Source organism: Ostrinia furnacalis, unplaced genomic scaffold (genome assembly GCF_004193835.3).
Source record: "Ostrinia furnacalis isolate ACB-3 unplaced genomic scaffold, ASM419383v2 OfSCF0890, whole genome shotgun sequence".
Classification (NCBI taxonomy): domain Eukaryota; kingdom Metazoa; phylum Arthropoda; class Insecta; order Lepidoptera; family Crambidae; genus Ostrinia; species Ostrinia furnacalis.
In genome coordinates this window covers 181,292-197,572 of record NW_021131129.1, presented here as the reverse complement: position 1 = coordinate 197,572, position 16,281 = coordinate 181,292, and the positions used below count along the sequence as shown (strand labels likewise).

Here is a 16,281-nt window from a genome sequence, read left to right as displayed (position 1 = left end):
ATTCCTGTAAAATGAGATAAAGCGCATGAATTTTAAATCCAAATAGGTACCTAAAATATTGACAGATATCCAAGTGTTCATGTAGACTGATGAGTTTTAATTTAGATGCAACCAACTACTTGTTTATCACATCTATTACAATTTTCATTTTACCTGAAATTTTCTAATTTTGATGATACTTATGTGATGATATTGATTTTAGTCAAATATGGTATTAATTTGTACATCTAAATTGGCTAATTAAGTTTTTGTAGGGCAATGTATCTAAACTACCAATTAAATATTTGAAAATATTACATCTGTTTTATTTATTACATTCCTACCCCTTATTTACATTTGTTTAAGGTTTTAATTAAATATAATAATTAAAGACCCACAATAATAAATATCGTATCTACTAATAATTTTGGCAGTCCAGTGAGTCTGACTTTGAGACAAAATAGAAGAATTTTCAAACGAATTCATTTCTAAGCAAGCTGTAATAAATACTTTTCTTGGTTCATTATAGTTTACCATGTGGAGGCTTGTGCTTCTGATGTCGTTGGTGGTGCTCGTGTCTGCGAGGCCCCAGGAGTTTGACGATGAAGAGGACAGCCACGATCCTGCTGCGGATAAGAAAGGTATGAATCATGAATGTACCAACCAACCTACCTACATTTCGTAGTCATTAAAGGTAGCCTTTCGAACTAAGCGTCACAGACGCAGCGTCTTTAGCTTTGGTCTTGTGTTACCAACGCAACGCCGCGTCACTATCTCGCTTCGAAAGGCTACCTTTAAGATCAAAGCTAAAGACGCTGCGTCTGTGACGCTGGTGACGCTTAGTTCGAAAGGCTACGAAGCTTAGCTAGTTATGGGGTGTGGTCACACAATTAATTTTAATTTGAGGGCTCCAACTACATTATTAAGGCTGTATTATAAATTGAAGATTATTTTCATGGTTTTAATCCTATCTATCAACGGTATCGGGTTTATAAGTTATGATAAGTATGAGTTCGATATGCACGAAACGCCTAATGTTTTCGTAATAGCAAATGCACACGTGCATAACTTTGCCTGTGAGTTTCATAGGCCATATTGAGTTAGTTGTTTTTGCGAGTAGTTCTGTATGATGAATACTTGATCATCTTTACTTATGTACCTAAGTCTAAACCTACTTTTAAAATTTCAGACGACGTGGCGCGTGTGCAAATAAAAGTCTACAGGGGCCCGACAAAGCATGACGGCTACGCCCCATGGGGATTCTGGGTCAAACAGCCTTCCGACGAACAATAAAAGGCTGGCCTTAATAGTATAAGTTACATTAGTTCCTATAAATAGTACTAACATTAGCTTATTAAGTGTATTTTTAAAAACTTTAAACGTTTATGAAAACTTTTGTTTAAATCTATAAACGTTTGTTATTTTTAACGTTGGTTTGTTAAAATAAGCTAAGTAAAGGTTGTTATTATTTTTGTATTAAAACCAAAGATTAAGTTACAGTAGTCTACACATTTATTTTAAACTTAATTTACGTAAGTACCTCCCACCCCCCCTACTTAATTTAACTAAGTAATTAAACTTAATTTAACTAAGTACCTCCCACCCACTCCACTTAATCCTATAAGGTAAAGTGTATTAAAATTAATTGCCGTAACATCACCTTCTGTCATGAAATGATAATAATAATACGCTAATAAGAAAAATAACCCCACAAAAAGCCGAGGCAAAGTACTAATACTACATACAGGGTGTATGATTTACATAGTATTTAAAAAGAAGACGTAGTACCTAGGTACCTATTCAATTAAGTAGGTAGGTACAAGTTCTTAGATAAGTAGGTACAAAAATAAACAATCGGTTAAGACGGGTCCCGTACGCAGTGGCGAAGGTCGATTTAGCGAAGTACGTTTTAGCGAATAACACTCATGGTGGTACGCTGGAGCGAAAGGTTACTGAAGCGAAACACTCGCGGGCAAAAAATAACTGACGCTGACCTAGGCATTGGCGGCGCGTAGCATGGGTTGGCACCCGGGGCGATCACCCGACACCCCCCCCCCCCCTTCATTTAATTTTATGAAAATACATGTTATGTCTTACATAGTAACCGAGTCAAAATATGTTTTTGTATTTTTTTATTATTAAAAATTTTATTTAATCATTAAAGTTATTTTTTCGCCCGCGAGTGTTTTGCTTCAGTAACCTTTCGCTTCAGCGTACCACCATGAGTGTTTTTCGCTAAAACGTACTTCGCTATATCGACCTTCGCCACTGCGTACGGGACCCTGATAAGACGTAAACTGTAGCCGAACTAGAAAACCCGGCTGCATCATTACTTCTTATCCCATAAGATTGAAGGATAAGTAGGTATTATTTAATTTTGTTCTAATCTAATGAATACGCATGATTAGGTATGTCTACCTACTAGAAATAATAAATTATGGTTTAATAACTCACAAGATCACTGAATGATAATGCTCAATAAGTGTATGTTATCAATGTAAAATCGCATCTTTTAAGACGCTAAAGTTGGACTTGATGTTAATAGTGACCACAAGTTACCTACTGAGGTAACAATGAACGGTGCTTTTTGTATGGAGTTTGACAGATTTTTTACGTTTGTTAAAGTTAAAGTAAAATGGTGCAACCCGTCCTCAGTGATTCATTTACTAAAGTCCAGGTTTGTGCGCAGGGACGATCTCTACTAGTTTAGTTTAGCCCCTGCATACTGCCAGTGAATTACGTTATTTGTTTGACAGCATTCTAATACTCAAGTAGGTAGAGGCCCTACACAGGCCTACTTAACGAATCGTCGATAGTTAGCTTAGAGGGAAATAAATGTTTAAGTGGTAGGTATATATACGAGTAGGGAAGGATAAGGATGAAATCTCTCTAACAAACTTGATAAATCAAATTAAAGGAAAACCATGAAATCTTAAATTATTTTTATTGTTTACAGAAAATTGTATGGTAGGTATGGTGGTGAATTTTCGAAAATTTTTAAAAAATCTTTGAATGCAGTTCACTTTCTTTTCAAAAGTAAAGGAATGTTTTCTTTAAGTAAAATTTTCTATCTACAGTATTAAGAGTAATTTCCCTCCAGGTGGCATTACAAAATGCCACCCTGTATAAGTAATCATAAAATGTAAAGGAATCAACAGGAAAACTAATATACTTAGTCCAATATACGTAAGTTACTGTCAATAGGATTATTGTTGAATCGAAAGTTTCCTTATTCCTATTTGAACATTGAACAGGCTACAAACCAGTAAACCTTTTGATCCAGGTAGAAGTTAGAATAGGCGGTGAATACAGGTTTTATTCCATAGGAAATCCAGGAATCTAAAAGCTAAATCCGTAAGTTACACATAAAGTAAATCTGCATTTTAACGTTGAATTTATAAATTAAAGCCAGTTCCGGTCTGGGGTTTTATTCTCTACTAGCTGACCCGGCGAACTTTGTTCCGCCTTAATGGCAATAAATAACGGGATAAAAAGTATCCTATGTCCTTCTCCTGGCTCTAAACTACCTCCCTGACAATTTTCAGCTAAATCGGTTCAGCCGTTCTTGAGTTATAAGCGAAGTAACTAACACGACTTTCTTTTATATATATAGAAGATTTGCATTACAATAAGTAGGTACATTATGCTTAAAAGGATTTTCCCGCTAATTCCCGTTCCCGTGGGAATTTCGGGAATTCCTTTCTTAGTGCACCTCTACGGTACGTAAGCTATGTCCCTTCCAAATTTCAAGTGCCTACGTTAGCCGTTTAGGCTGTGCGTTGAATGTCAGTCAGTTTCTCCTTTTATATATGTTACGGTTAATGTGATAAATTGAAAATTATTAATAATAACCGGTTATTATGAATAATTCCCGACAGTCGCGGTAAAAGTGATAAATTAATCACATTTAACAGTGATTATTTAATAATTCAGCCTTAGTACTAACAAATTTCATAAAAGAGAACAACATCTTGTGTAAGTGTTCGTGTACAGCCAAACTTTTGAACGTTTTGATATCATATATTAATATAATTTGACATAATGAGTTTGGAACGTTTCTTGCATAATATTACTTTTCCATGATGCCTATAACATAATGTTTTGATTTAAAGTGAAAAATAGGTTAAGGTGCGGCGGGGGTGGCCCTTGGGCCACCCCTAAGCCGCCTATTTAGTTTTATACAAACATAAATGACCTCATATTAATCACATTTACCAAATCATGCGGTAATTATTCATAATAACCGGCGATTATTCATAATTTTCACATTTATCACTTTGACCGTAACATATATATTTAGATTCGTAGAGGTATCGAAAATTGCATAGGTAGGTAGCTATATTGACATTGACTTTGTAATTTGGCGGGACGAGTTTGTGCAGCTTTGTGCAGTAGTTTGTTGGTGTCGTGCGGTTAGGTCGGGTGTTAGAACGTTAGTTTAAACAGTAACATTGTTTGGTTAACCTTTCGGAGCCAAAACATTTGGCTGGCGTTAAAATGGCGCTAAGGTAAGATAATTTAAATTTAGTACCTACTTTTTTATGCAGAACTAGGCACGTATTTAACTGCAATCGCACATGAAGTTAAGTGAGTTGCAGTCTAGGATTACATTTAAAGAGAGAAAACGACATTTTTTTTTGATGATGGACAACTCCAAAAGATTTGTTGCTTGTGAGTAAATTTTGTTATAAGTAGACAGATAAAAAAGTTTTGTTCACATTTGTGGTGCATCAGGTATCGGGCAGGGCTAACTGGTTTTAGGTATTTTTTTCCTTTTCTAAGCTCGTGCAAAATTATCGTGATGGAATAAGGTAGAGAGATGATTTTTGAATGTGAATAACATGCAGAATTTTTTTCGTAAAGGTAATTTTATTTCGAATTAGATTACCTATAGGTAAAATTATTGTGTACCTTAGGTACGACGATATCGTAAGTTGTGTCGTATTCAGTTTATTTAGGTATGCCTAACTCTGCCTAAATACCAGGTAGTCTGGTAGAGATGGCTCCCAAGCGTTAGTCGGCCATTTTCCTTCTGATTGGCAGTAGGTATTATACTTACTGTGTAATAAAGATAATAATTCTGTCTACCTATAAAAAAATCCTGTTTTCAATATCTAAGTCATTGTTATAACTAGAGATGAAACGGATATCCGGTAACTATCCGGTAGGCCGGATATCCGGCCTACATTTACTATTCGGCCGGATACCGGATAGTAACTCACTATCCGGCCGGATACCGGATATTAAAAAACTACGACAAGAAGAACGGTCACGCCCCATACAAAAAAAACCCAGACCCGACAGAAACGAGACATACCTCAGTTTTTTTGTCATGTCTTAATTAGTTAAATTATATATTTTTTATATTCGAAATCTATGTATAACACCAAAATATTACCCTTTGTTTTCGTGCAGGCGTTATACAAAAACTAATACAAAATGCCTATTTATCACCAAAATTGGTAAATGTATGTACCTAAATGTCTATTACAGCTGCTATGGAATGTATCTAGGTGACCTGGAGATACAGCTGGATTATACAGGATGGTTATACATATGGAACGATAAGTGGCTCACTCGATTATTTCTTAACTATACAAGATATTGAAAAACAAGTTACTGATTCTGAAAGTGCTTCACGAGCTCTTTCAAACGGTACCAATAATAGGTTACAGATTATGGAAGCTGGTAACATTGTATTTTTGGATTTTGTAACTTCTCGTTTCCACCCTGTATAATCCGGCTGTATCTTCTGGTCACTTAGATACATTCCATAGCAGCTGTAATAGACATTTAAGTACATACATTTACCAATTTTGGTGATAAATAGGCATTTTGTATTAGTTTTTGTATAACGCCTGCACGAAAACAAAGGGTAATATTTTGGTGTTATACATAGATTTCGAATATAAAAAATATATAATTTAACTAATTAAGACATGACAAAAAAACTGAGGTATGTCTCGATTCTGTCGGGCCTGGGTCACAGATGACCGTTCTTCTTTCCTATTAATAAAATGAAATAGGACATTAATCTTTGAAGTAAACATCAATAAAATGGCTTATAATAATGACGGCTTTTATTTAAAGTTCAAAAAGTTACAAAAAGCTATATTAAGCCTTTAAAAAAACTAATTTATTTTTCTGGGCTATTCACTCTAATGACGAATGCATATTAATAATCTGTTAAAGTCGAAATATTGTCAAATAAAATAGCCGATCTTTTTTTCACTGATGGTCTGATGTCATGAATGATGCAGTTCAGTCAGATTATGCAGCAAGTAATTAAACTAATTGAAATTTCGCTATTCAATCACACACTCACGATGGCAACCGAAATCGTCCGAATTGATCTGCCCCCTAGACAAGTGGCAAAATCTGACATTCTATTCGGACTGATTCGATTTTCGAAAAGTGTGACTAGTCTAGTCTACTAATAGACCCACTGATCGCGTTCGAAGCACCTGTGCGGCGCTAAACTCGTCAAGACATGTAACGAGACAATGGGCCAACTATCCGGCCGCCGGATATCCGGCTATCCGGCCTAGCAGCTGGCCGGATATCCGGTATCCGGTATCCGGCCAAACAACTATCCGTTTCATCTCTAGTTATAACTATGTATAAATTTTCAGCCTACAAAATGTCTGAAAAAGTAAAAGTTATCAAAAGTACGCCATACATTCAACGAACAAGATTCAGAACAGCCAAAACTCTTTTAGATGCGCTAAGTAGTTGTGAAGGTGACCTGTCTAGAATTTCAAGGCTATTCCTTTATTCATCTAGAATCTAGATATTCAAAAGCGCTAAACGTTTTTAACTTAGTAGTCTTGGTACTTACATTTTTTCCAAAAACTCCCTTTTATTTGCGAATTTTATTAATGTTGTAGAATCATATGTTATAGAAAACCATACATGTGCACCAGTAGGTAGGTATCTTTACTCAAACTATCTCATTGTTTTGAGTTACTTTTTTTTAGATGGCTATCCCTTGTGATTTATAAATAAGTAAAAAAAAAAGTACTGAAGCCAAATATATTATTTAGTTTACAGTAACGAAGGTTCTTAAAATCTGTCTTATTAAAATTTATTTTCATTAAACATTGTTTTATTTTGTAAGTATGGTCACCCTACAATCTATAGAAGTACGATGCGGCTAAACGTGGGCCGCCGTATTGAAGAACGTATCGCAATGACAATCCGCCTAAACGTTGAACCGCCGTATTACAAAACAGAGCTGTAATGTAAAATGCCTAGTGGTAATGTAAAACGGCGGATTATACAATCCGACTGCGACATATACATAATTTATAGAGATTATACATAATTTTGCGGTTGGTTCTGGTAGAATAGATAGAGTTCACTCCCACTCTACTTACCCTTGGATGTCGTAAAAGGTGACTGAGAAACATCAATCAAAATCAAAAATCAAAATCAAAAGTATTTATTCAGTTTAGACCACAAGTGGCACTTATGAACGTCAAAATATTATTATAGAAAATAATAAAAAAAGAAAAGGTAGCCCTTATGGGGCACTTTACATGTCTCCTTATCTTTTGGGCCCTACCAATCAATCAAAAATCAACATTAACTTATTGGTGGTTTCAAGTAAGTACTTACTTAACTACCTACATATTAATATTTAAAAAGAAACCTACCTAATAATGAGCGGCCGCAGCAAGTCATAGTCATAGTCATATATTCTATACTAAGTATGTAGCTTTTGCCCGCGGCTTCACCCGCGTGAAATTTAGTTTGTCACAGATCGTCATAAATTATAGCCTATAAGGCCTATAATTATGTTATTCTGGGTTATCTATACCTACTTATAATAAATCTGTAGAGAGGTCAATTCTGTACATGAAATATATTTTCAAAATAACTATCAGGGGATGATTAGTGATCGATACTGATGCCAAAAATGCAATCAGTAAAATTTTTGTCTGTCTGTCTGTCTGTATGTTCCTTATAGAAACAAAAACTACTCGACGGATTTTAACGAAACTTGGTACAATTATTCTTCAAACTCCTGGGCAGGCAAAAATATAAACCGCTTAAGTTAGACGCTTGAAATTTGGCATGCAGGTACCTTAGTAAACTTGAAGCTTAGTTACAACAGGATATTGCAAAATTCCCACGGACACGGGAGTTAGCGGGAAAAAACATTAGTATGAAAAAATCTAAACCGCGTAAGATAGATGAAGGGGGTAAAACGGGATCCACGCGTACGAAGTCGCGGGCGGCCGCTAGTAAACAATAATACTGTAAAGTTTCAACAAAATCCGTTCTGTAGTTTTTGCGTGACAAACATCCAGACTTCCAAACATCCAAACTTTCGCATTTATAATATTAGTAGGAAACAATAACAAATCTGAAACTAATTAGGAATTCACTTGCATCTTGCAAAAAACATTAAATACGTAAATTACCAGGAACATAGTTTTTCTAGAATGAGAGCAAAGCCGGCATTGTCATAGTTATTAGACTTCATAGTCACTAATTTGTTAACGGTTATTGTAGCGCTACATTTTAGCGGCTCTTTGGTGACGCTATGGCGCACCGCTGCCACTGCAAGCGATGATAGCGCTACTTTATTTTACACCTAGGTGCAATAAAAAGTGTTTTGTGGTAAAAGAGTGAGAAATTCCTCGATTAAGAGGTTCCGGGTTTAATTCTCATGTGTTATTCAAATTTATGTATGCGAGTCATTTCTACTAGTATCTTAATATGTAAGTCTAGATATTAGCACGTCACTACCTTGTTTAATATACCACGCAATCTTGTATACCCATTCTTATAAGATACACCATACAAGAATGCATGGTAAATTCAGTGAACTGCTCCTGAATCGAATGTACCTACTACTACTATTTCTATTTATTTATATTAACCGGCAGACAGTGGTGACTGAGTTTGTTGCGGCGCTTCTTCTCAGCACTTGCCAAATGTTGGTCTCGAAGCGCTGGTAGGGTAAAAAGATTATGAGACATGTAGAGGCTCCTTAAGAGCAAAATGACGATTTGTAAGAACTATTTATTAGTCCAAACAAATAAAGAAATTTTGACTTTGACTTTGACTTTGACATGTGGGACACATAATTTAGTTCACGAGTACCTCTATTATTTTTTACCTGTTTTGGAAAGGCGTTAAGTAACGTTTAGCCTAGGCGCAGTCCACCGACTATTAGTTGGCCGATAGTTGGGCCCGATTTTAATTTGTATGAAGAATCGTCCCATACCAAATCGGTGTAATGTGCGCACTTTCATACATCTCCATACTGATTAACAGCCCGACTCAACTACCGGCCGACAAAAATACGGTGGTCTGCGCCTAGGCTGAGTTTAAGATTGACGTTTTTACTTGTGTTCAACACGCGTGTGTAACTTATTATTAGAACTTATTAGGGTTTGAATTAGTTCTAATCGCTTCGCATGTGCAGTGTAGCACTACCTCTACTGACACATTAGTTTGTTTTAGATAACAAGTGACACTCGACCGGCGGCAGTCGCGACATGCTGCGAGCATGGCCACGAGCCGCCTGCGGGTCCTGTGGTCGCGTCTCGGTGAGGACATTGGACTTTTGTTTATTTACAAAACATAACAAACGCGTGCTTATGTTGTGTGCTAAAAAAATGTAAGACTTAACCTTGCTTGGTTTAATTAGATAGATCTATGTTTTATTATTCGTTATGCAGAACGAGGCAGGTATTTAACCGCAATCGCACTTGATGTTAAGTGAGATTCAGTCTAGGATGGTACATATCTGGCTATCTGCCCTGTAAGTGCCTATTCACTCTCACCTTGAAAAGGCCCGGATTAGGTATAGGTACGAGTAGTGTTCAGGAAAGTTTTTTATACGAGGAAGCTCTTGGCCTGTATCTCACCTGATGGTAAGTGATGATCAGGAAAGTTCAGGAAAGATTGCTAGCAGGAAGATAGCAAAATACCATGGTATATTTTTTGTGCTTTTGTTACAAATAGGTACGTGTTGATGAGCTAGGCTGTCTATCTACAAGTATAATAGTTACACGATTTAAAAATAGTGAGTGTAATGAATTAGGTAGGTACTCGTACGTACCTATAATACGAGTATGTAGCCAAAAACCCACGCAAACATTTTTAAACGTAGCAAAATACTTCACCTAAACTACATATTAATACAATTCCTTATATTTACAATCTATCTGCATAAAAGTACTAGTAAAAGGGGCCCACAGAGATCAATAACTATGCCCATTTAAACCGTGGCTATATCTACAGAAGTAGTGCTGTTGCCCATTTAGCCGATAATCCGGGCCTTTTCAAGGCGAGAGTGATTAGGCACTTACAGGGCAGATATGTACCATCTTAGACTGCATCTCTAACACCAGGTGCGATTGCGGTCAAATACCTGCCTTGTTATGCATAAAAAATAACAGCCTAGTTTCGACCAGTTCTCGACTGGAGACAACATCTTGTTTTGGCCAAAAATTCCTCAATATTGCAGGTCGTCGCTACCAACAGCTGATTCTGCTGCTGGTGGTGGTGACCGCTGCGTGCGTCCTGTCCCAAGCATGGTGGATCTCAAGGGTCACCAGCGCGCTGCTGCCGCCATACCCTCAGGGCCAAGACCTCCGGCATTACAGGAGAGATAGGAACTTGAAGCGGTACTTGGACAATATGTAAGTCTTGATGCTGAATTAAATTCAAATTCTTTATTAGATAGGGACTTTGCAGGGCATTTAAACACGTCGCAATAAAGCTTGATCTATCCCCACTTCGGGACAACCAATGATGGTTCTAAGACAACTATTTCCTGTGACTACTCAACCTTCACTGGTTGAGTTTCATTGAAGGCCAAACTGTAGATCCGGGGTAAACAGGATCTGCAGTGGTGGGAACTAGAGATGGAAGCAGTCCCAGGATTCATTCAATATAAGCTTCAAGACCTGGTCGCTATACTTAGAGGTGTAAAATGTGATGAAATAAAGAAGATAAAAATACCTGAAACATTATTTGTATTTATAGAAGATTATATAGATTATAGAAGATTATAGAAGCTTGGCAGCTTTTCAATCAATTAGAGTTAGCATCACGCTGTAAATACACTGATATCATGGCCGAAGATTGTTTTTTATTTGCATTCAAAAAGATATTTGTTTCAACCTTATGTTTTCCAGCCAGTTGCTGATAGAACCTTCGTCTTCCCACCACTCCTGTGAGGGAACCGAAGAGGTTCCCCTACTGGTGCTGGTCTCCAGTGCTCCCTCCAACCTGGACAGCAGGCAGGCAATCCGGCAGACCTGGGCGAGACATGTACCGACATTTTTCGTGATGGGCCTGGATGGGCCAGATGTGGATGAAAAGCTGGTAAGAGTCGAAGAAATTCTTCAGTTGTTCACACAATCTCCGTTAACATAGTTGAAAAGGAATGTAACATATTGGGACGGGTTTTTTTTGGTATAATGACGTAAAGTCAACGTCGGAATCACGAGAATCTACGAAATAAAACATCTGAAAAAAAATATCTTGTACACACGGCCACACTGTTAATTTCCGTTTTTGCTCTCGCTCTAATCATATGGCGATTCTTTGCGATTAGAACGAGATGACATGACTGGCAATGGGCAGTTAACACTGTTGCCGATAGTACATTCGCCAATATCGCCTTCCCCTGTTCCGTCTAGGGTTGCCAGGCGTCCGGCTTTAGCCGGACATGTTTGGCTTTTTAGGGTCTTGTCCGGCCAAATATTGCCTTGTCCGGCCTGTCCGGCTTTTGTTAGGCTTTTTATTTGGTTGCCGCGCCAGGCTAAAGTCGAGCCACAGAATCATATGAAGCGCCCGCATCAGGATGTTGGTTAACAACCGATGATGATAGTACTCACTCATGAGCTGACACTAATTGCACCCCCCCCCCGTCATATGTCCGGCTTTTAGGGTAAAATGTCCGGCCAAATGAAACACAAAGTCCGGCTTTTGTGATTTTGGACCTGGCAACCCTAGTTCCGTCTCGTTCTATCGCAAAGAATCACTATTTGATGAGAGCGAGAGCAGAAACGGATAGTTAACAGTGTGGCCGTGTGTACAAAGACCCACCTATCTAATTAAATAGAAAATTTGTCTTCAGGTAGACCCATCAAATTAAATTCACACCAGTTATCTCCAGGTAGACATCTATATCGAGGCGAAGCAGTACGGCGACATGCTGGTCTACGACTTCGCGGACAACTACCAGAATCTGACCCTTAAGACGGCTTTGATGCTGGAGTGGTCTTCGCGGCGCTGTCCGCAGGCGCAGGCGCTGTTCAAGACTGATGATGACGTGTTCGTCAACCCCTGGATGCTGGGGAAGGTGGTGAAGGAGCATGTGAATAGTCAGCTTATAGGTGAGACTTAGGGCTGTTTTTAGAGCAGACTGAAATTATTAAAATATCCAGCCTTGTTTTATTTTATTTTATTTATTTATTTAAGGCACAGCTACAGAGAACAAACAATAACAATACAATTAACTCAACAACATAGCACAATATTAAGTCTGAACTCCGATTAGAGCCAGGCACAAAAAAATTATTAAAAAATATTTGTGTAAAAATAATTACCTAATAAAATATTGTTTGATATAACCAATCAACGAATGAAACATTTATTACAGTGGTGGACATCACATAAAGACAAAAAAGTACCTATTTAAAACGAGTCGGGCTCGCGCACAAAGGGTTCCGTAGCAGCAAATATAACCAAAATTACAGTTAAATCAACCTATCTCAAAAACTATAAGAGATACTTTGATCAAACCAAAAATCGTTGAAAGAGTTAATTAGCATGCATCACCTCTATTTTTTTTAGAATTTTATACCCCGTAGTTATAAAAATAGAGGGGGGGGGACATACTTTTTACGACTTTGAGAGCTGATATCTCAAAAACCGTTCACTTTAAGAAAAATGTTTTTTAGAAAACTTTATATCATTTTAAAAGACCTTTCCATTGATACCCCACACGGGTATGTACATCGAAAAAAAATTTTCATCCCTCAGTTACATGTATGGGGGGCCCCACCCCCAATTCTTTTTTTTACTATTTAGTGTCATAATTTTGTAGCGGTTCATACAACACATATTCCCATCAAATTTCATCACTGTAGTACTTATAGTTTCCGAGTAAATCGGCTGTGACAGACGGACAGACGGACAGACGGACAGACGGACAGACGGACAGACGGACAGACGGACAGACGGACATGACGAAACTATAAGGGTTCCGTTTTTGCCATTTTGGCTACGGAACCCTAAAAACAAACCAACCGAATTGAGAACCTCCTCCTTTTGTTGAAGTCGGTTAATTAAAACACATGAATTTGTATTTATACGCGTGTAACAGAAGAAATAAATCGGTGAGAAATATAGTAATCGAGTGGGTAGTTAGTAGTTATAGCTGTGGTTATAGTAACTAGGACGTTTGTAGTAAAAGTTTCATATTTCTAGTACATACTAGTAGTGTTTCGTAGAGGTTTAAAAAGTATGTTGTAACTGAATTTCAACACTTTTTTCCCATAATTTTGCTGAATTCTGAAAAAAACTGATGAAATTTCATTTTTGTGAACTTATTCCAGGGTACAAGATCAACAACAGCCTGGTGCACCGGGACGAGTATACCAAGTGGTACCTGCCTCGCTGGCTGTACCCTGACGAGGTCATCCCGGAGTACCTCTCTGGGACGGGGTACATTATCAATGGTAAGATCTTTACTCATGATGAACATTCGATTTTGGCACTTATTCATTCATTACCTACCTACCTAATATCTTTTGGCATAGAGAGATAGTGACGAAATTTGTTTAGAATGGGTAAAAACTAAAATGGGAAGGAAACAGTGATAATTAAAAAAAATAGTTATTTTCTTAGTTCTTAGTCCCTTAATCTTCTGATTAATTTCGTTGCGGGTTCCAAGACAGTAACCCAGTCCCTGGGACTATTCAACCTTCCCTGGTTGGGTTTCATTGCAGGCCACGTTGTAGATCCTGGTTATATTATACAGGATTGCAGTGGTTGGGAGAGAATGAGAAGTGGAATTAGTCCCGTTTTAGCATAGATTGAGGATTACTTTAAAGAATAGCCTAGGGCTGAATAAAGTTTGCAATTGTAACCATTTTATTTATATTTTCAGGGGAATACATCGAAAGAATACTCAAAGCGGCGTACAAAGTACCTCTCATCAATTTAGAAGACGTTTACCTTACACACATCGTGGCAAAGAGGAGCCTGCATTTGACCCTCTCGCACGACCGAAGGCTGAGTCCCTACAAACCCTGGATCAGGTCTGCCTGTTCCTACTGGTCGCTGGCCACAGCCCATAGTTTAAGTCCTGACGAGGTCATATCCGCATGGTCTAGCATTTTACCTTTGATCAAGCAGTTCAAAAATGGCGACGATGTATGTAACCTCTTTAGGTTCCTCTCAAGTTATATGTTTTTATATTAATTTGTGTGTTATAGGTGAGATTATCATAGGATCTAAGGGTAATGTAATATGTGCTTTCAGGCACGTTTGTTTTAGGTTTGTAAACGAAGGCCATTATGCGTCAGGAACGTGTATTATGTTAGGTTAAGCAAATAGAAACCAGAAATCAATATTGTTGATGTATCTTTTTAATAAGTGTTTGTTGTGGAAGAACGGGGTCCCGTAGCACTAGTAGGTAGAATACTTAAAAGGAGACCTACCTAGCATAAGTATTAGTATACAAGAAATAAGATACAGATTACAGAGTAATTATTATTGAATTTTGCATTTGACCAACATTTCTAAGGTAACTGATAGAAGATTGTAGTCTAGTAGTTTTGAGTGGCATAATGTAACTAAAACTACAGAGTATAGAAGTGCTCCGTCAAGGCACTCGCAAAGTTAAGATTTTATCGGCACACATCCTTTATCTGATATTTTGACATTATTGTTTTGGATTTTATAGTCTTACTAGCTTTTGCCCGCGGCTTCACCCGCGTGAAATTTCGTTTGTCACAGATCGTCATAAATTATATCCTAAGATATGAGTTATAAACAATAATACTGTAAAGTTTCATCAAAATCCGTTCAGTAGTTTATGCGTGAAAGATTAACAAACATCCAAACTTTCGCAATAATAATATTAAGTACCTACCTACCTAGTAAGATATTTTCACTATTAAAGGACTCGAATCCTCGAGGGAGTAGTCATAGTCATAGATCTTTATTGCATCATGTTGGTAAAGTTGGTTAACCTATTAAATCGATTTAACTTGTCATATTATCTTTGTTCAATACCCAATGATTGGCGTTTTGTAGTTATGGGTTTACCAGTCGCATGTTTTGGTAAACTAGGATGTTTCAGTTAGGCCTAATGTAAAATTAACACGAATGTCCTTGGCTTGTTTAATTACATTCATTAATATGCACAAAGAGACCATAATAACATGTTTGATGTAGGCTGATCATTCCATTATTTGATAATTACAACATTATAATAACTCTTATTAATTAAAATGAAAGGTAGAGCGTATTAATAATTTCTTTCTAGATTAAGACTAGGCGCAGACCACCGATTTTTAGTTGGCCGATAGTTGGGTCCGATTTTAATTTGTATGAAGAATCGGCCAAATCGAATCGGCGTAATGTGCGCATAGGGTTTCTGATTTCTCGACTTATTTTTTTTCTCGAGTTTCGGGAATTCTCGAGGCCAAAGTCTCGAGTTTTCTCGGGTCTCGAGTTTTTTAATTAAAACTGTTGAAATCGGTTGAAATTAGGGCATGAATATCGGAATCTCGGAATCTCGTAATATCGGAATCTCGGACTGCGAGATCCGATATTTCAATTCCGATATTGAGCGACCCAATATCGTAATATCGGAATCAGATAAAAGTTTTAATTGAGATTTTAAACAAAGCGTTTAAACTTGCCACAACCTGCCATAAAGCCCAAAGTACATGATTGGCAAAGACCAATGATTTTCTCATGTCTCTCACCATCACTTTTTGTTCCACTGCAAATATTTTAAATCTTTACTATTTACGGTTAATTTAACTTGTTCTAAATCAATTTTAGCATTTGTCATAGGTACTTGGTCAACAAAGAACGACATCTCAACTCCCTTTCAAACATTAATTTTACTGGACATGGACCGTCAGTCTACTTTCTGCGTACTATGTGCCCTGCACATTGCCACTTCAGCTTGCTAATCCGTCGGGCTATGTCAGCGACCTTAGTTAGTTTACGGAGCTCCTCATTTCTGATTAGATCTCGTAAAGAAACACCAAGCTTATCCCTCTCCATAGCACGTTGTGCCCTATATTCAAAGGC

At 37.4% G+C, this 16,281-nt stretch overlaps 1 protein-coding gene across 2 annotated transcripts; it reads left to right on the top strand.

Annotated features, from left to right (window-relative positions):
- The first annotated feature begins 3,249 nt into the window (after positions 1-3,249).
- On the top strand, positions 3,250-14,973 carry LOC114350421 (beta-1,3-galactosyltransferase 1). 2 transcript variants are annotated; one of them, XM_028301225.1, is made up of 7 exons: positions 3,250-3,333; positions 9,454-9,539; positions 10,463-10,637; positions 11,136-11,325; positions 12,122-12,341; positions 13,566-13,688; positions 14,120-14,973. In XM_028301225.1, the coding sequence occupies exons 2-7, from the start codon at positions 9,500-9,502 to the stop codon at positions 14,431-14,433; spliced, it is 1,062 nt and encodes a 353-aa protein (XP_028157026.1). In that variant the 5' UTR covers positions 3,250-3,333; positions 9,454-9,499; the 3' UTR covers positions 14,434-14,973. The 2 variants fall into 2 exon arrangements, with proteins under 2 accessions (XP_028157026.1, XP_028157025.1); XM_028301224.1 differs by lacking the exon at positions 3,250-3,333 and adding an exon at positions 4,406-4,487.
- The last annotated feature ends 1,308 nt before the right edge of the window (positions 14,974-16,281 follow it).